The 19,836-nt window shown below is 41.6% G+C and overlaps 1 protein-coding gene across 1 annotated transcript in view; it reads left to right on the forward strand.

Annotated features, from left to right (window-relative positions):
- The first annotated feature begins 738 nt into the window (after window positions 1-738).
- The window catches only part of LOC142098920 (interleukin-12 receptor subunit beta-2-like), a 28,429-nt gene continuing 9,331 nt past the window's right edge, over window positions 739-19,836 (forward strand). Inside the window, exons 1-8 of the mRNA XM_075181869.1 lie at window positions 739-871; window positions 4,180-4,331; window positions 5,449-5,715; window positions 6,851-6,965; window positions 8,680-8,858; window positions 12,243-12,382; window positions 14,422-14,569; window positions 18,781-18,860. Of these exons, the coding sequence (XP_075037970.1) occupies window positions 4,256-4,331; window positions 5,449-5,715; window positions 6,851-6,965; window positions 8,680-8,858; window positions 12,243-12,382; window positions 14,422-14,569; window positions 18,781-18,860 (1,005 nt within the window). The 5' untranslated portion in view covers window positions 739-871; window positions 4,180-4,255. The remainder of the gene's footprint in view (window positions 872-4,179; window positions 4,332-5,448; window positions 5,716-6,850; window positions 6,966-8,679; window positions 8,859-12,242; window positions 12,383-14,421; window positions 14,570-18,780; window positions 18,861-19,836) is intronic.

Below are 19,836 nucleotides of genomic sequence, written 5' to 3' on the forward strand. Positions count from 1 at the left end.
TATAAGGCTTTTAACAGACACCTTGCAAATGGTATGTACAAAATACTGTAAACCCAATGTATATATTATGGCAAATTCTCGAAATCCGACATAAACATCATCATTTATATAGCGCCACCAATTCAACAGCGCTGTACAGAGGAAATTTGTTATACACATCCGTCCCTGCCTCGTTGGAGCTTACAGTCTAAATTCCATAACACGCAGAGACAGACAGACTAGGGTTAATTTTATCAGCAGCCAATTAACCTACTAGTATGTTTTGGGGATTGTGGGAGGAAACCCACACAAACACAGGGAGAACACACAAAATTCACACAGATAAGTCTATGGTTGGGAATCGAACTCAGGACACCAGCGCTGTGAGGCAGCAATGCTAACCACTGTGCCATCATAAACATTGCAGGTTATTTGCTAAAGGTGAAAACCCGCATTAAAACTATAGCAGGCAATCAGCAATTATCTTTCACCTGAATTAATTAATTCATGAATGCAGAAATGTCTAAGTAGTTGATTTGGTTTTAGTGTACCCCCCTTCCTCTTGTAAAAATGATGTATTAAATATATTGCTGTAGGTAATAGAATTATTATATGTCCTCACTAACACATTACATGGGATTACCACAGGACAACACACAGGTTTGTTCTGCTTATCAGAAAGGTGGAGTCTTCTATGTAACACGTGTGGTTTGTGGGCTGAGACAATTGTGAGATAATCTACAAAGCAGCTCTGACGGAGCTCAGCACAGCACTTTGTACATGTCTCTGCTGTGGATGGCGCTATACAGAGGTGTCATAGATGGTGTGGGTCTGATCATACTCCTCCTAAATTATATACCTTCCACAGAACAAGGACAGCAGGAAACCACAGGTGAGTCTGTTGTAGGAATTCTCTTTAGATGCCTCTTAAGAAAATATCTAAATTTAAACTATATTTCCATGTAACTGTGCAATCTTATATAACAGAAGTTCTCCTATTAGGCACTAGTTGTATGTGTGAATGTTTATTTACTTAGTTATTTATATAAATCTATATATAGTGTATGAATAGACACATATTTATGCAGATAAATAAAATATTTTTAATCTGTGTCTCTTAATATAAATATTTGCAAACATTGATATTCATTTCTCTGAAACCTATTAGTTTCTCATTTGCATGTGTGCATTTACTTTGGGGTGGGCTTCCAATGGGTATAGAACAGGGGGGAGACACAGTACCCCAGTTATAGGCAAACTCTCTTCCTGTTTAACCTCTCTGCATGGGGGTATATTTACTAAACGGCGGGTTTGAAAAAGTGGAGATGTAGTCTATAGCAACCAATCAGATTCTAGCTTTTATTTATTTATTGCATTCTACAAAATGACAGCTAGAATCTGATTGGTTGCTATAGGCAACATCTCCACTTTTTCAAACCTGCCGTTTAGCAAATCTAGCCCATGTTCTATTGAACAGGGGTAGAGGCAGGAGAGGGCTGGCAATTTTTAGCCTAGGGGGCAAAACTCTGCTCAGCAGCCTACTAGGAACATTTTAAAAGAAAAAAAATGCAGATGACCCAGCTGTAGGTAGCCCACAATGGGACCGACCCAGGGTGGCTAATGTCCCTCTGTCACCTAGTCCAGCCTACCCCTGGACAGGAGCCAATGTTGGGGGCAATCATTTCAGGCAGTATGGATACAGCAAGCTGTACTGGATAATGACAACTGTATTATATACTTATATTTCTATCAGAAGGTAGCAGAAAGAATATTAACAATGTGCAAATCATGCTATCAATTGATACATGTGATTTTATTTTAATATTTTGGGGGAGTTTCTCTCTTAACTGCCATAGTCTTCTGTCTACTAATAGCTAATACAGTTGTTGTTTTTTTTTAACGTATAGGGCAAAATGACATAAACTACCAAACGTACATGGTCACTGCCTGTATAGTCTTACGTTAGCCAGATATTCTTGGATGATGTTAGATATTATCACTGATCTAATGCAGTCGAATGATATATGCTTATCAGGCTGGAAAGCAGTTATATAAGTTTTGTTGTATTTTATTTTTTTAATTAATGTGACTTGGATTTAAGGTGTCCTGCACAAGTGTTTATGTTCCAAAATATTTGCAAATATTCACAGCATGGTGATTGCATGTTGCGTTTTAACCATGGGCAATAGACATAATCATTTTTCTGATATAAATAACTGACTGAACAACACAGACAGAAGCCACAGAGCTCAAGCTGTTTAATTACATCCATTCTAACCCTCCACAGTCCCAAACCTCTGTAACAATCTATGCAGAACCCACTCATAAAAATCACTCTCAAGTTTCACATCTGACTCTCGGTTCCACAAAGAAAAACACTACCATTGTTTGCAACATATATATAAATTTAGAACTTGTCAACATTAATAATGCAATTGTATCAATAAGGAGATGGTGATAATTAATATTAATTCGGAAATGATTGAGCAAAAAAAAAAAAAGAATTAACTGAAACAAAATTCTTAACCCAGTTTCTGAGGTTGCGTTTCTTGCAGACGTTGGCCACCATTTTGGTTTTCTAGTATTCCATCAAATCACATGACTATGAAGAAGCCTGTAACTCTACGGCTTCCATCGTTTGTCAGCTAGTTTGTGAAGTGGTGACTAAGATATATATTTATATAATATGCGTTTCATATGATTACCACACAACCACACATTGGAAATTCTACAGCTAGTGTGTACAATACAGAGGCAATTACTGAGCAGCATAGGAAAGGACCTGAAAAGTACAATTACATAAACACTACAATGAGACAACACGTATATACGTACTGTCAAACCCCCCCACCCAAATAGTGCACCCATCACTACACGTAGAGGACAGGAAACTGAGTTCTGCCACTCGGCAATACCAAGAGCTTATAGGAGATACGCCTGCAAGTGGCTGTTATTACAGACTAAAGGCTGCTTGTGCAATGGGCAAAACTGGGATTCCTGCTGTATACTAGCCAAAAGATTGAGGCTATTTGCTTTGGTATCTAGCAAGCAGATTAGGGTCTCCAAGGTGCGCTGGCGGCCAGGTTGCGCTCTACCGTTTGGGCGCTGGCGGCCAGGTTGCGCTCTGCCGTTTGCGCGCTGGCGGCCAGGTTGCGCTCTGCCGTTTGCGCGCTGGCGGCCAGGTTGCGCTCTGCCGTTTGCGCGCTGGCGGCCAGGTTGCGCTCTGCCGTTTGCGCGCTGGCGGCCAGGTTGCGCTCTGCCGTTTGCGCGCTGGCGGCCAGGTTGCGCTCTGCCTTTCTGCACTGGCGGCCAGGTTGCGCTCTGCCATTTGCGCGTTAGCCCAGGTGGCTCATGTGTCCCTAGTTTGTGTTTGTTGTTTTGTTTTTTTTTAAATTCCTTTTTTTTTTCAAAATGAAATGGTACAGCATGTGCTATAATAATACAACTCATAAGAGTGATAACCTTGAGAAATTGCCATACAGATAAGATATGGAGACTGGAATCCCTACAGAGGGAAAGGTCGTCGTGGGCAATAGAATATGAGCAGAAATTAATAAAAAGTACAATGGTTATGAGATATCCGAAGTACCATAAAGTGATGACGGGGAAGGGGAGAGAAGGAGGAAAGAACAGAAGCTGGAAACAGGGAGGAGAAGGATGAGGGTGTCCCTAGTTTTTAGTTCACTGATCGTCTGCATTGTCCTGACTTTTGCTCACACCACAAAATGGCAGCCTCCACTGTGTTTAGTCGAATGGTAATCTGTATCTTTGATCACCTATGACTGGCACCATTGCCAACTGTCCCAGACCCAGGTTTTGGAGATTTCATGCTGGCAATGTCCCTATTTTTTCAGCTTTGACCAAGATGCATTTTTTTTAACCATCTATTTTCTGAACCTTTTAAAAAAGTGAATATTTAATGAAAATGAGTATTTAAAATACTAAAATGTGTGATTTATAGTGAAGCTGAGTAAACCTGACAGAGACAGTAAGATGTAATCCGCTGAGAGCCACCTGCTCAGCTGCAAAGTGATCCTGAGAACGATCTTAGAATGTTGACAATAGTGAGACAGTGACCATAGATCAGAGCGGTGGATACATTATATCTGTCTGTATGTTCTCTATAACATTTACACAACTCAGCAGCATAAGTATTCCTAGCAGGCTTATAACAGTACATGTCTAATTTTACCTTTTCAGTGTCCCAGTCCGAGTTGTCCTAAAACCAGATTTTGCTTCTTCTATGGATCAGTAAATCTTCCCTAATGTTCTGCGTATGTTGAGAGGAATTTGGATGTACTGGACGGCTGTTAATATCGCCTTTCTGTGTGTTATAATTAAAATGAGAGCAGGTTGGTTCCAACACCTTAATTCTGTAAAACCAGAAGGAAAAAATATATTGTTTGTTTTTTTAGCATGTTTAACATTTTAAGCAATTTACAATTTTTATTTAATTAAGAGATGTTTTGATTTTACTATTTATATGGCTGGGATATGGCATGGTGTGCGCGATTCTCCGTTACCGATGTGTTTGGCTGTTACACGAAAACAAAAACGGTGGACTAACAATATAACAGATATAACTTGTATAAATCGAATCCAACAGATTAGGTGGTAGAGTTCTAAAACCTTCTACAAAGGAATAGTGGAGGTGTTGCCCAAAGCAACCAATCAGATTCTAGCTTTTTCTAGTATATGCTAGATAAATGATAGCTAGAATCTGATTGGTTGCAAATATGCATTTGGTGCCACAACGTAAAAGTCATACAGGTTAGCGGAGACTACTGAAGGAAAAAGCGGGAGTGGTTTGTATCCCACTCTAAATATTTTCCCACCAATCAGAATGTTGCCTACCTCCCAACTGATTTGGAAGGACAGCCCCCATTTGCGGAACTTAAAAGGAGCAGGGCATACATGTAACATCTTAGGCAAACCTAGTACCTGGAAATCCCCTCCAAGCCTGGAGCAATGTATAATTAAGGTGGCTGGAACCTGTCCCCGCTTCACACGGCTCTGCTTGAAAAGGGAGAGCTGCGTGCACCTAACAGTAGTGCACGCAGCATTGCCCATGTATATTATGGGGATAGGGAGAGTTGGAGAGCAGCCAAGCACTGTTTAAAATTATAGCCACGCCCCCATGCATGCTGGTCACACCCACTGGTGGTGTGGTGTGGAAACCCCCCTCTACAAATCCTGCATTTGCCCCATATCATGTAAGTGGACAAAACAGGGCGGGGTTTGAGGCAGTCGGGGGCGGGATCATTTCACAGGTACAGTTAATAAAAATATAATATTAAACTTCTAAAATGCTAAGTAAAAACATCTGCAGATGTTAATAATATTGATATATGTGAGGTTTTACAAGAGCTGCTACTTCCTGTGGGGATGTGAATTTTGCTATTTAAAAAAAAAAAAAAAAAAAGAATTTAAGTTGAGTGAATTTCTTTGTCTGATCATTTTTATCTGCAGAGGAATGCAGAAACGCCAAAATGGAGGTGGTTAGTCCTGGTTCCGTCGTACATCTGGGTACCCCAATCTCTCTTTCGTGTTCTGTGACCCGCAATACACACTGCCCCAAGAAGAGAATTAAAATCCTTAATCATAACACTAAACGGGAATGGGAAGCCGCAAACGCAAAATCCATCAGCGTAAATGATCTCAGTCTTCCACTAGGAACAACGACATTCTCGTGTTGGTACTGCAAGATGGTCTGCGGTGCGTTCGTGCACGTTGGACGTAAGTGTCTGTCAGTTAATCTAGCCGCAGGCTTGTACATGCAGATTTGTAGACGTTAATTTTTGACTGTATATGCGTCTAATTCAGCATGAACATATGGGCAGCACGGTGGCTCAGTGGTTAGCACTTCTGCCTCACAGCACTGGGGTCATGAGTTCAATTCCCAACCATGGCCTTATCTGTGAGGAGTTTCTATGTTCTCCCCGTGTTTGCGTGGGTTTCCTCTGGGTGCTCTGGTTTCCTCCCACACTCCAAAAACATACTGGTAGGTTAATTGGCTGCTAACAAATTGACCCTAGTGTGTGTGTTGGGGAATTTAGACTGTAAGCTCCAATGGGGCAGGGACTGATGTGAATGAGTTCTCTGTACAGCGCTACGGAATCAGTGGCGCTATATAAATTGGTGATGATGAACATCACTTTCCACATCCAAGTACATGGCCATTGATTGTAAGCTTGCATGCAAAGCCCTCGTACCACTGTCTGTATTGTTCTATTACTGTGTTTGTTCCCAAATGTAAAACGCTACGGAATTGGCTGGTGCAAAATTAATAAATGATATTGCACAGAAATACCCCCATGTTGACAGCATATATAATCCAACCATGAATGTTACAGCGCTAAGGAGAGGAACTTTATTAATTATATTCTGAGTATTTTAAATTGAGATCAGTGAATAATATAGAGTTTGATTTATTTAAAGGTAATCTAGATGTGGGTTAAAATTAAATGACAATAAAATCTATGCACACAGCAACTCTGGGGAACATGATTCAGCCACTCATAAAGTCACAAGTATTGATCAACAGCACCTGGTAACGCAATAGGGAACCAATAGTCCTAGATGTAAATAAGGAAGATCTTCTAAATTAGGAACCTAAACTGTGCAGTTTAGTCATATGGATAGTCTAACCCTGTATGTAGTATACTCTGCAAAGTATACAATCTTATCTCGTCTATTAATATAAAACACTGAATATTAATGAAAAGCAATTAGATTGCAATAGTCTGACTGCAGTAAAACAAATGTTAATGGCTGGAATAGATCTGTCTTTGTCTTTGTCTTTTCAACTCTTTTTTAATCTATTTATTTATCTACTGGACTCGCCGTACTAAATGACTGCTGTTTTTTCCAGTTCCTCCGGATCGGCCAATATTTGGCGCATGTGAACAGGACGGCGAGTTCGGCCGACTTTCCTGTTCCTGGGAAAGAGGAAGAGAAACATTCATAACGTCAAACAGTACTTTGCAGTTGAGTATCTGCCTTTACTACGAGAGATGTTAATTTTAACATTTTTTTTTTTTACCGGATTTAAAATCCAATAGACCGTAATTGTAAGTTGTTCTATTCTCTATCTTTTTTAAATAAATGATCATCCCGCAGGCAGCAGAACAGTGCCCCCTCCTGCCAAGCTATTAAGAAACTGGCACTAGATAACCCATCGCCGACATCGGGGAAGTCAGCCACGATACTCACTCACCTAGTTTTCCTACCTGAGTGCCAGGAGTTGGGAGGAGCTTGATGACGTGGTTTGCGTCAAGAGGGCAGGACTAGCGTGTAATCAACCGTAAGGTGCCAGTTTAAAAAGCTTTTCATGGAGGTGGGAGGGGCATACGATGTACCCTCCCACCTTGCGGAAGGAACCCGTTCTCTGGTGCATCGCCGGCTCTCTTATGATGTCTTCCCCCTAATTCGGGAATCTCACAGACATTCTGCGAGAGTAGATGACTATGATCTATTCACTTGGAGCCTGTGACATCACTGAAAGCGATGAGCGTCAGTTATGTCATTAGCTACTAGTCAACTGATCGTCTAAATACTAATTCAACCCACAGAATGGTTGACGCCACTGGCTGTAAGTAGCAGATACTCAGAAAGTAATTATCTTGAGACAGCATTTCTCAGACATGGGAGTAACCACTGTTTACTCACCAATAGGTGGAGCTTGATGAGGACCTCATGGAACCCTAGGCAAGATATTGGATTGCGCCCCCTCCTCCCTCCTTTTGTGATAATAACATGCATAAAAAATGGGTTTTGTTAGTCCGGACCCCAAGGAGAGAGCCTAGGTTGCCTAATGAATAATCCGGCTTTACCAATAAGATCTACAAATAGTAAAGAAAATCAAAACAAATCATCTTTAAGTGTTTTGCCCTCCAAACTGTCCCCCACCCCCTCCCTTTTTACCTCTGGCAACATTCTCCTTTTAGATGTTGAATAATAATCACAATGAATGGCAGACAGCGGTGTGCCCAGTCCATTTGCTTCCTGAGACAGCAAACAAAATGCTGTCTCTTCTGATCCCGTACAAAGACTTCTAGATCTCACTTACTAACTCTTATAACCTAGCATAGCAGGGCCGGGGCCTGATGCCACCAATCACATCGACAAGTCCCGTCTCTGTGTAGTTCGGGATGACTCCCTGAAAACTGGGTGCCACTTGGACATTCCAGGGGAGTAGGAAGTATGTTCTAGATCTCCCAACGTTGAGACATGGAGATTTGGGACACAACACGCCCCACCCATGATCTCACCAAGCCCCGCCCATATTCCACCTGATGCATTCAATTGTGGGCATACTCTGCTCATATTCACACAGACACCTTATAATACGCTCTGTCTTGCCCACTTAGTGAGGTAACTGGCGTCATCAAGCCACGGCCATCTCTATCATTTGGAGGTTTTCCACAGATATAGTGGAAAAATCAAACAAGACTTTAAATAAAATCAAAACAATGTATAGTTTAGTGATAATAAAAGCCAAGTTAAACGCATTATTGTTTTCATAAACACTTTTTATAGTTGTAATAATGACTATTTCCTGTGTTGCTCTAGCTGTAGATCTCAGCAACAATACCTGTGTAACTTTTTCATAAATGCTCCCACAATGCTCAGTGTACACTTCAACATGAGCTACAAATAAAGCTGTCTTTGTTATAGATAAAGATTACATATATATTCCAGGTTGTGGCAGAAACCGCACAATGAGACCATCTCCAGCGCCTGCAGCTCAGACGTGACCTCGTCTCTGACTCTGCCGCTCTCTGTGACTCGTGGGGCCGAGTACTCTGCTCTGGTGACGACCTCTAATGAACTAGGCACTAATGTCTCGCTGCCCTATATCTTCACGTACCACGATGTAGGTAAGGAACAGACCGCAGACTTATACCCTGTGATGCTCAGAGAGACATTTTACAAGATTTAATTCTGATCAGGACAATATATTTTTCTATATCATATTTTACATGTATGCGTTAACTATATGACCCAACTGTTCAACTCTCCATCATATTTTGCTTTCATGCTTGGGGTGAACAAGGGATGTTGTCAAGCAGTGACGACTAGGGGCCACCAAGGGGACTTTCTGTCCTGGCACAGCAACTTTTTAGGGCCACTTATATAGCTGCTGAAGGAGGGGGAGGGGTCCACACTAGGTTGAGGCTCCTTCCGCTGCACATGCAGACTGCTGCCCTAGTTGCACCTGACCCCCTCCCCCTCTCTCTCTCCCTCTCCCCCTCCCCCTCTTGGTGCGTGGATAGGGTGTTCTGGCACTCTTCAAAGATTTGCTCTATTATCCCCAAATACACATGACAATCACATTGTTGCTATCTGGACCATTTCTACGTCGAGGTTCTGTTGAACCCATACTTGCCCAATCTCCCAGAATGTCCGGGAGAGTCTCAAATTCCAGATAGGTCTCCCGGACTCCCGGGAGGACAGGCAGTTCTCTCGCAAACCTGCTGCATCATTTTGGCCCCGCCACCACTAAAACTAAAATTTTGTTGTGGGGCCAAAATGCAATTTGCCGCATTCCGAACTCCCACTACACCCCCCTTCCTCCTGGGATCTCCCAGATGGCAACAATAGTTGACAACTATGGTTGATCCCCAGGGACAACAGTCTATTACTTTGCCTGTAGCCCCCAGCCTTCATCCCCCTCTCCATAGTTTGCCCTGTCCTGGTCCCTGCACGTCTCCTATGCACAGTGAACACATGACCAGTACGCCCAATCCTGCACCCCTAACTGAACTTACTAACTTTTAATAATTTGCAAAGTTCAAATACTGTATGTTTAGTTTCGCACAACAAAAATTGACACTGACATCAGTTATCTCTGAGTGAATCACCCACTTCAATGGAAGGATGATGTTGGCTGTAGGAATTTCAGCCATTTTCAAAAATGCAAAGCAATACTTTGTATGTGTGTCAGACAAACAGCTGACGAGCTGCTCTATGATTGGCTAAGATAAACGCATAATAACTTATCATCACTTGCTTGTGACTATACTAATGTGGGCGAGTCCCAGAGTTTTCAGTTTCTCAAAGTAGTTCTGCAGTTTGCACTGGTAAATTGGAGTGTAAATGTGAGGGAGAGTTATCACCCTGGTTTTGATGCAATATTAGGTGTATTTGCTTGGTTTTTACTTTTGTTTTTCTGTATCTGGACATTTTGTGGCTTAAGACAGGAAAAGTGAAGGTCATTCTTGGTACGAGAGACTTGAGTGTGATTTCCTGACCGGTACCTTTATCTTATGATGAAATGAAACTTAACCTCATTACAGCTGGAAGGAAATTATATGCACATTATTGATGAGAAAACGCAGACAGGAATGTGCGGCTAATTAGTATCCTGTGTACTGCTAAGCGCACTGTGTTCTTATGTGAGCTGAACCAGTATTCCTGAGACTGCAGCCTATCAAATCGCTAGGAGCCAGTGACATCACTGCTGCACAAGTTACAATTTTTTATTTTTTTCATTGGCGTTGGAATCTCCTGTTCTCCCAATAATTTTTAAATGAAAAATCTATTAGTTGTATTCTGGAAATTTAATGTTGTTGTGCCTTTGAAATCCAGAAGGCTGTTTGTAAATAGACCTGATGTAGCGTATAGTGAACAATCGGACATTAAAGTCATTTTGCAGAACTAAAAATGAGGATGTGCGATACTCTGCTCACATTTGGGAACTGCCCCCGGAAAATGCGGGATGTGTTTACTTTTTTCGGGTTTGCGGGAATGGCTTCAAAATTTGCCCGGTGCGGAGAGTGATGGCGCTTTTCTGCTCGTTCTGCTAAATGTAGTAAATGTCCCTCTTTGTAGATATGTGACGGATTGTGGGGAGCCCCCAGCCTCAATTGGTCCTGTCCAAATTTCAAATATGGGGTCGGAGGAGGAGCAGCAGCAGCTATTTATATAGCACCACTAATTCCGCAGCGCTGTACAGAGAACTCTCTCACATCAGTCCCTGCCCCATTGGAGCTTATAGTCTAAATTCCCGAACACACACACACAGACTAAGGTGAATTTAATAACAGCCAATGAACCTACTCATCCACCTAGAGGTTACACATTTGTGATAATAAAATAGAGCACGTGTATTAGGGGAGCTTTAAGGCCAGTTTTCACCCTGTAGCTTAGCAACCCCCAGCAAACAGATAAAACGGTTTAATTATTTGGGGAAGAGGGTCATGGAATTAATGTTTGCAATAGTGTGCAACCAGTAGTGTTTAATATAATAAGTCCAAAACCTGCTGCCTCCATTCCCCTCCTCACAGCATGTCACTGCCCCTGTCACATGCAGCCCTGTCCTCACCAACACATCACTAATCTCCTGATATACTCTGTGCTGCTGGGGAGCCTGTTCCCTCCACTATATAACTCTGTCTGTGGCTTCCTGCTGCCTCCATTCCTCTCCTCACATCATGTCACTGCCCCAGTTACATGCAGCCCTGTCCTCACTAACGCATCACTCCTCTCCTGATATACTCTGTGCTGCTGGGGGAGCCTGTTCCCTCCACTATATAACTCTCAGTCTGTGGCTTCCTGCTGCCTCCATTCCCCTCCTCACATCATGTCACATACAGCCCTGTCCTCACTAACACATCACAAGAGGACATGTTACTGCCTCACATATGATCAACACACTCACCTCCATCTGCTGTGACCAATCTTATTGGCTGTCCTGTTAACATTCCAATGATTTGATTGGCTGATAGGGTACAGACAGACAACAGCAGATGATGATTGAACATAATAAGTTGCAGACTCAAACATACCTTAAACTCAAAACGTTGATTTGTAAAGTTGATTCACAGACATAATGTTGTCAGCTACCTGGTGTTCCACCTTCAGGGTAATTCGGAGTTTAATTTATTGGCTATGACCATCATGCAACTTTTACTAGATACATTGCTTGCTTACTACTGTTAGCCTTGTATTTATATCATGAGACAAGATGGTTTCTTTTCCTTGCTCTGGGATATGACGTCAACCTGCTCTTTGGTCACAACTGTGTGCAAAACACAGAGCACAGCAAATGTGTGTCATATCCAAGGGCAACTAATAACCAACTCTGTTGAATCAATGTAGCTTATAAAAGTTGATGTACACCCAATAAATTAGTCATCAGACGTGGAAAACCTCCTTTAATGAACCGGCAAACGATTGTTTGCACATGACCTTTATAAGTTCATTTTGATTATGAAACGTAAATTACAGTATATTGGACCAAAATGTTCTTTTATTTACAGTGAAACCATTTCCACCAAGAAACATAACACTAAATTGTCACCCGACGTCAAGTAACTGTACTGTGACCATCCACACCGAACAGGACATACAGCTCTGCCGGGTACAGTTCCAAGCCGCCCACGAGACCGTTTGGCACAAGGTAATGTTTGATTCATGGTTTTGTTCCCGCGGTTTCTGTATTTTGTGTGTCTGATTTCATTACAGCTGAGCGAAAATCCAATTTGGTCAAATAGTTACATTTTGCCAAACCGATTCTTACATTTCTCTATTCCGTTTTTAAACAGAAGATAACCTTGTCAGAGGGGGAAAAAAAAGTTGTTTGTAATGTAAATGTGTTCAATGTGTAATACAAAAATGCTATTTTAAAATATAATGTACTTATAAAATTCCAATACAAGCAAATTTCCTGCAATGTTGCCCATAAATTGATTCAAGAACTCCAAACTAGCCAAAATCAATTATATCCCAAATTAATTAAATCCTCAAACTTGCTGAATTGTTTAGCGCTACTATTTATAGTCAAAACCAGGTGGCCACATTGACCTGCGTAAAAACAGTGAATAAAGAACAGAGTAACGCAGATCAGACAGAAATAAACCTGGTCCACCCTCAGACAATTCTAGGTAAATAAACAAAACAAAAAAAATTGTAAAATGTGGACTTCCCCTTTAAAAAATTGGCAATGAGAAAATCTCCGAAGGTTCATCAAACAATTAACGATAATGAGTTAATGGCTCAATTTTCAGTCAATCAAATATGTTGTATTGTTCAAACAAAGAGCAATTTTAAACTTTTTTAAAAGTATACAAGGCCTTCATAATACCCATTTGTTCAATTTGTAATATTATAATTTGTCTAATAGAATTTGTTGTCAAAACGAGACCATTTGTCCTGAATTCCAAATGGTTTCGAGTAGAAATGTTGCAAACTGATTCAACCCCCGTGAAAGACAGAAATTTGTATCCACTCCGTGTTTGACGCGTTTCGCTCACCTCTTTCTGTAACATGGAAGTGACGTGATCCCTGTAAGCGATATATAATAACACATAACGACATTGTTATAGAAATATGTTGGTCGTCTTTGTTTTCGTGCTGCAGTTGTTTTGAAGCCAGCGGCTGTAGAAATTCCCACGCTATAGAAGACTCTAAGGCTAGGCCCGAATTTACATTTTATAACCCCCATATGTACCGCCAACTGCCACAGAGCTCATGGGTCTAACTGCGCCACTTCCCATGTGAATAAAACTAATTCATTTATTTTAAACTTAAATTGTGTTAAGTCATTTTAACACTGTTTTTTTTTTTTATCATTTTCGTTAACTTTACCCGCGATTCAATTTCATTTTTAACACTCGTTTTTTTTTCATGAAACGGTCCTCTCGCGGTCCAGTACAAGGTCTATTGAAAGTACAGTGTGTGCGAGAGGCAGCCGCGTTAAAAGCTATTCAATAGTTTTTTAACGCGGCGCGTTAAACAGGTAAATATGTTGTTTTATCTCGCACCTCTTTGGGGTGTGTTAAAAATAAAACACCTCCGAAAGGTATTTGAAATCATGTAATAATGTTAAAAAAAAAATAAAAAAAAATTAAACTTGCGTTTATCACTAATGCCTAAATTGTAAAAGTTGATTTTCTTGTGAAAAAATAATGAAATAAAATAAACATAAAAAATAAATAAAATCACTAATTAATTATATTTATGTATGTTTTTGGTACAAATATTAATGTAGTAATGTGTTGTGACATGGTATAGATGATTCTATGGTAAAAAAATACTTCAATTAAAAAATATGCTAAAGAAAGTACTGTAATGTAGATATTATCAATGTGTAATGCAATCTAATGTATGAAAATGTATGCAAAACCTTTTTTTGTTATACATGACCGGGTTAAAACTCCCCTTCACTCCCCTAAAAACTCGCAAACACAATGTGTAATGCGCGGGGGCAGCGTTTCCTCTTTTTCAATTGAATTGCACGAGTTTTAGCGCTGCACTAACTCAAAACGGTCGCTATAGCAGTTAAAAACCTGCAGGAAATTTTTAAACAAACAAAAAAATTGCGGATAATTGAATACCCCCCCCTAGATTGTTTCATTATATGGTATTCTGTATACAGGATAACTGGTTACAAAGTGTCTCAAACACTTCTGTACTAATATTCTGCACCCCCTCTTACAGGCAGAGACACAGAGTAACAGAACTCTCGCTCTGCGTAATCTACATCCAGCAACACAATACCAGTTCCAGGCAGCCTGCAAATACCTGATCGATGGAGGGATCTGGAGCAATTGGAGTCACCCTGTGTTACTCGAAACCCCGGAGGATGGTAAATCTATATCAATTGTAAATGTACAGCAGCCGTATGCAAATCAGTGGGCGCCCAGCTGTTGTGGAACAGCAATTAAGTGGATGGACAGGGAACATACCCCCCCCTCCCATAGTCCCAAATGCACAGCCGACCCATCTCCCGGCACTGAAATGTAACAATGCTTTGTGGTTTTGGGACACGGTTAGTGTATTAGTGACCACGGATACTGTTTCCCACCTGCATTGTTGGGCAGTATATAGGGTAAGAGAGCTCTGTGTGCCGGGTGGCTGAATATTGGGAGTGAGAGCGTCAGAAGAAATCACTGGATGTAACCAAAAATAACCGATGAGTTTTCGCAATGAAATATACTGTGAAGTGCAAATATATTTAATTTTACACATTTCTTATGAACAGTAGATTTCCTGCAGTGTAGAGTTGTCTTTACTCCTTTACATGCATGACTTGGTGTTGACTTGTGAAAGTTGTGGCTCATTTGTTTTTGTTGGACTACAAATCCCAGCATGCTTTGTCAGGTAGTACTGGACTGAGCCACTTCTCTTCTTTCATAATGGTTGGGTTTTGTGTTTTTTTTTTTTTTTTTTTTTTTTATTGTGTAATAAGTTGTGAAGTGGTAAAGATCTGTCTGCATGTGTATTACATTTTCTCCCATACAAATATGTATTAAGTGTTTTGTCTCCTTGTGTCAGGGCCGGATTTACCGCTAGGCAACCTAGGCACCTGCCTAGGGCCTAGCGGCTCTGGGGGGGCACAGCTGGGGGGGACAGGAGTAATCCCCCCCCCCCCCCGTGACTCGTGCGGGGGGGGGGGGGGTGCCGCGAGTCGGGGGAGGGGGGGGTGCCGGGAATCGGAGGAGGGGGGGGGGGGTCGGGTGCCGCGAATCGGGTCCCAGCAGCCTCTTCTCCTCTCAGTGATAGAGAGAGGAGGAGAGGCTGCCGGGACCCGACGAGCGATCACGTGACTCTTTCTTTTTTTTCTTTTTTTTTTTTTTACATCTGGACTGACGGAGGAGGAGCAGCGCGCAATAGAAAGGTAAGTAAAACAAGGGACAGAAGTGGTGATGGTGAAGGGGCACAGAAGTGGTGATGGTGAAGGGGCACAGAAGTGGTGATGGTGAAGGGGCACACAAGTGGTGATGGTGAAGGGGCACACAAGTGGTGATGGTGAAGGGGCACACAAGTGGTGATGGTGAAGGGGCACACAAGTGGTGATGGGCACAGAGGTGGTGAAGGGCACAGAGATGGTGATTGGCACAGAAGTGGTGATGGTGATTGGCACAGAAGTGGTGATGGTGATTGGCACAGAAGTGGTGATGGTGAAGGGCACAGAGGTGGTGATGGTGAAGGGCACAGAGATGGTGATTGGCACAGAAGTGGTGATGGTGATTGGCACAGAAATGGTGATGGGCACAGAGGTGGTGATTTTGAAGGGCACAGAGGTGGTGATGGGGCACAGAATTGGTGATGGTGAAGGGCACAGAGGTGGTGATGGTGAAGGGCACAGAGGTGGTGATGGTGAAGGGGCACAGAATTGGTGATGGTGATTGGCACAGAGGTGGTGATGGTGAAGGGCACAGAGGTGGTGATGTTGAAGAGGCACAGAGGTGGTGATGGTGATTGGCACAGAAGTGGTGATGGTGATTGGCACAGTGGTGGTGATGGTGATTGGCACAGTGGTGGTGATGGTGATGGGCACAGAGGTGATGGTGAAAGGGCACATGTGATATTGTGAAGGGGCAAAAGTGACAATGAAGGGGCACAGTGTGATGATAGAGGGACAAAAGTGACAAGAGCACATACTTGGATTTATGCGTATGATTTTTGCAAACAACTTAAGTAAGTATTTCTGCCCTGACTTCAATATTTATTATGTTGTTTTGACCCAACTACTTAAAAAAACGGGACTGCTTGGTAATTATTTAGGGGTGCCTTTTTCTGCAGCAGGGTGGCCTTGCTCTTTTCACATGTTAGGTACGCCCCCAAAGATGCAAGCCACGCCCTCACCTCCTTTGGCGGCACATGCTTTCATACTTTCATATCTACTTAACTATAGGGGTATATGGTAGGCATGCGGCGGCACATGCTTTCACTTCTACGTAACTATAGGGGTATATGGTAGGCATGCGGCGGCACATGCTTTCACTTCTACGTAACTATAGGGGTATATGGTAGGCTGCAAAAATATAGTGCTATGGATTGTTGCAGGGAGGGGCCCCAAAAACAGTATCCTGCCTAGGGCCCTATGAGGTCTAAATCCGGCTCTGCCTTGTGTATATGTGTGTGCATATATATGTGATAGTTAGATATAGATCTATCTATCTATTATTATTTTTATTTTTTTTGTGGGGGGTTACTATAGTTCCTGTGTACTTATGTCATGTTGTCTGTGTCTAAAACCGTAAGACAAAATGATGTGATCTGTACTGGACACATGGAGGAAGGGATATGTTGTTGTACCAGATCTAGGTGCAGATCAATGATCCAAACGTTAATGCTTGTGGATGCCGTTCTGTTCTGTAACACAATGTGGCCTCCGATTGTTGCAGTTCTATTGTTGCTTCTGGATGGAATTTGTTTTCCCCTCTGCATGACATATAACGTGGTATCTCTCATGGATAATAATGTAACTATATGGACAAGCAAAGCTTTGTGTACAATAACTTATACCCATATATCACTGACCAGATTCTAAGAGAATAGAGCAAAGGAAAATCTTATGTACATAATAATAATAAACCAAAACTCTTGGGGCAAAGATGGAAGAGGGCAAATATCTACTGCACGGGGTCTGCGTCCCCGTCACAAAATTATATACAACAAACAGCAATGCAGTAGTGTTAATTTGTCCTCCAAAAGTACGTGATACCGAGACACCACGGACTCCTTGTGTTATGAGTACATCTTTATCAAGTTTGAATTTGATATGATCTTATGAGGTCTCAATCGCATTTACATCGTGAGCTTATCTGTATAGGTTTTGATTATATTTATACTATTTGGGGAAGTGTTGCATAGGTGCACCTAATGTATGTATCTCCCTTGATATATCAATGATATCTGCATATAGTATGAGTATGTTTATATATATTTTTAATTAATTTCTATATATTAAAGTTTTTAAGATCCACATTGCATCTGCTGGTTTTTGGAGGACAAATTAACAATACTGCATTGCTGTTTGTTGTACATAATAATAACAACAATTCACTAACTCTCCTTTTTATAGCTCTGGCATACTCTGCAGTGCTTTATAATTTGAATAAAACACCGTATTTTAAAAAAAAAAAAAAAAAAAAAAAAAAAAAGGTATTTAAGTGTCAGAGGTCTGATATGTCACTTAATTCTCTTCAAACTAAATTCTCTTTTTTTTCACTACTGTTTTGTGGGGCCGGTATCCTCTGCTCACACAGGGATCCCAGCTGTGGCGAGTTACTATTGTAGTTATTTTAATCTTTGGGGGGATTTGTGGTCTTTCTTCGAAATCCTGTATCACCTGCTGTCTTTTCGTGGTAAGAAGATCATTTAAACAGCAGTGCGCATGGGATCCTACGTTGTGCTATTTTATTCTCTGTTCTACTTGGTTCCAATTTATTTCAGTATAAAATGTGAGTGTTGCAGCGCTGATTCGTGCACTGGCTGTATTTGGCAGTATATAACTGGGGCATTTGAGGTAGTACCTCGGAATCAGAGCTGTAATGGGGCATAACTCAGGGCTGGTAGTATGATAATGTGATCTGGGTCTTTCTGTTGTTCCAATAAACTTGGAGAGATGTTGCAGCTGTTACATAGAAAGTTATTGCCGTATGAGGCTGGCTGCAGGTATATAAAGACTCTGAGCCTTCATGTGTGTTCTAATGATAATTTAAATTCCAAAGTGATACATAGAGGACATCAAGACTTGGTATCCAGTGGATTATCTGACACAATGCTGCTGTTGGCCTGGTAGATTTACTCTAGGGAACTGAAATTGTATTTATTTATATTTTACAGAGGTTGGTGTTTAACTGAAGGTATGTAATTATGAGATCCAGGTAGGGCTGGATTTGTGCCAAGGCAAACAGACACTTTGACAATTGTTGACAAACAGCTGAACTCAATGAAAAATGACAATTAAAGGGGCGCACACATGGATTATACACGTATTAGATATAGAGTAGGAGAATAGCTTTCTGGGAGGGTTGCCTTTAAATATTGTTGTTTCTTTTACTCTAGCTCCTCGTGGAAAGGTCGAAGTCTGGTACAAATTGCAGAACATCAATGACAAGTCCCAGACTATTACGCTGTTTTGGAAGGTAAGACTGCGCTTTATAATCTCAAACACGTTTATTCGCAGTGGAGTCCATTTATCAGAAGTTAATGCATTAGACCCACAAATCCAAAAGCAGAAGGCAGAAGAAGTGAGGACGTGATGTCTGCAACCACAAAGGAAGGGACTTGATGTTGGTGTCAGATGATATGTAGTCGGCAGTGGGAGCAGCCAGTAGAATGCTCAGTTATATGGGAAGATGTATTAGTAGCAGGTTGTAGAGTTACTTTGTAGGACACTGAGAAGACGTCACCTTGACTCGTGCACAGTTCTATAGAACATACCCCTAAAAAGTCGTTAATTGAAAAATTTCAGAGACTGGAAAGGCTTTGGGAACTGAACATGTACCACTGAGAGAGGCCAGAGCTGTAATACTAGAAACTTGAATGGTATTAGTAGAGTCCAGTTAGGCAGTATTTTGTTTAAAAAAACCAAAACAATAGCATTTCTAGTTGAGGGAGGAAGACTAAAGAGTAACATTAGAAATAACTTTTTACAGAAAGGGTGACGGTTCCACGGGGAGTTGGGGTGGGGACTAGTACATGAATGCACAGGGCAGACAATTTGTTTTTCTTAATAATTGGCGGAATAAGGTACAACGGTCTTCAGGGCCGGATTAAGGTCCCTGGGCTAAGGGGGCCTCCATTCCCCCTCTTTGGGGTCTCCTTCCATAGTTGCAGAAGGGGGAGTAGCCACCCCACGTTGAAAGCTCCTCCCACAACAGAGGCGGACCTGGACCCAGTACATTGCACCTTCCTACCCCCCCCCTCTCCGTGCCCCTGGTTGTGGGAGGGGGTGGGATGGGGCTGATTTTGGTGGGATTAAGCAGGATGATTTATGTGAATGAGTGAGAGCTGATCTGTGACATTAGATTACATGGTCAGTAGTATGAATAGATTATATGATTTGCTACAGGAAGACATTCAATTGGGTAAATATCGGTAATCTAAAATCCAGGTAAT

The sequence above is a fragment of the Mixophyes fleayi genome, chromosome 8 (genome assembly GCF_038048845.1).
Source record: "Mixophyes fleayi isolate aMixFle1 chromosome 8, aMixFle1.hap1, whole genome shotgun sequence".
Classification (NCBI taxonomy): domain Eukaryota; kingdom Metazoa; phylum Chordata; class Amphibia; order Anura; family Limnodynastidae; genus Mixophyes; species Mixophyes fleayi.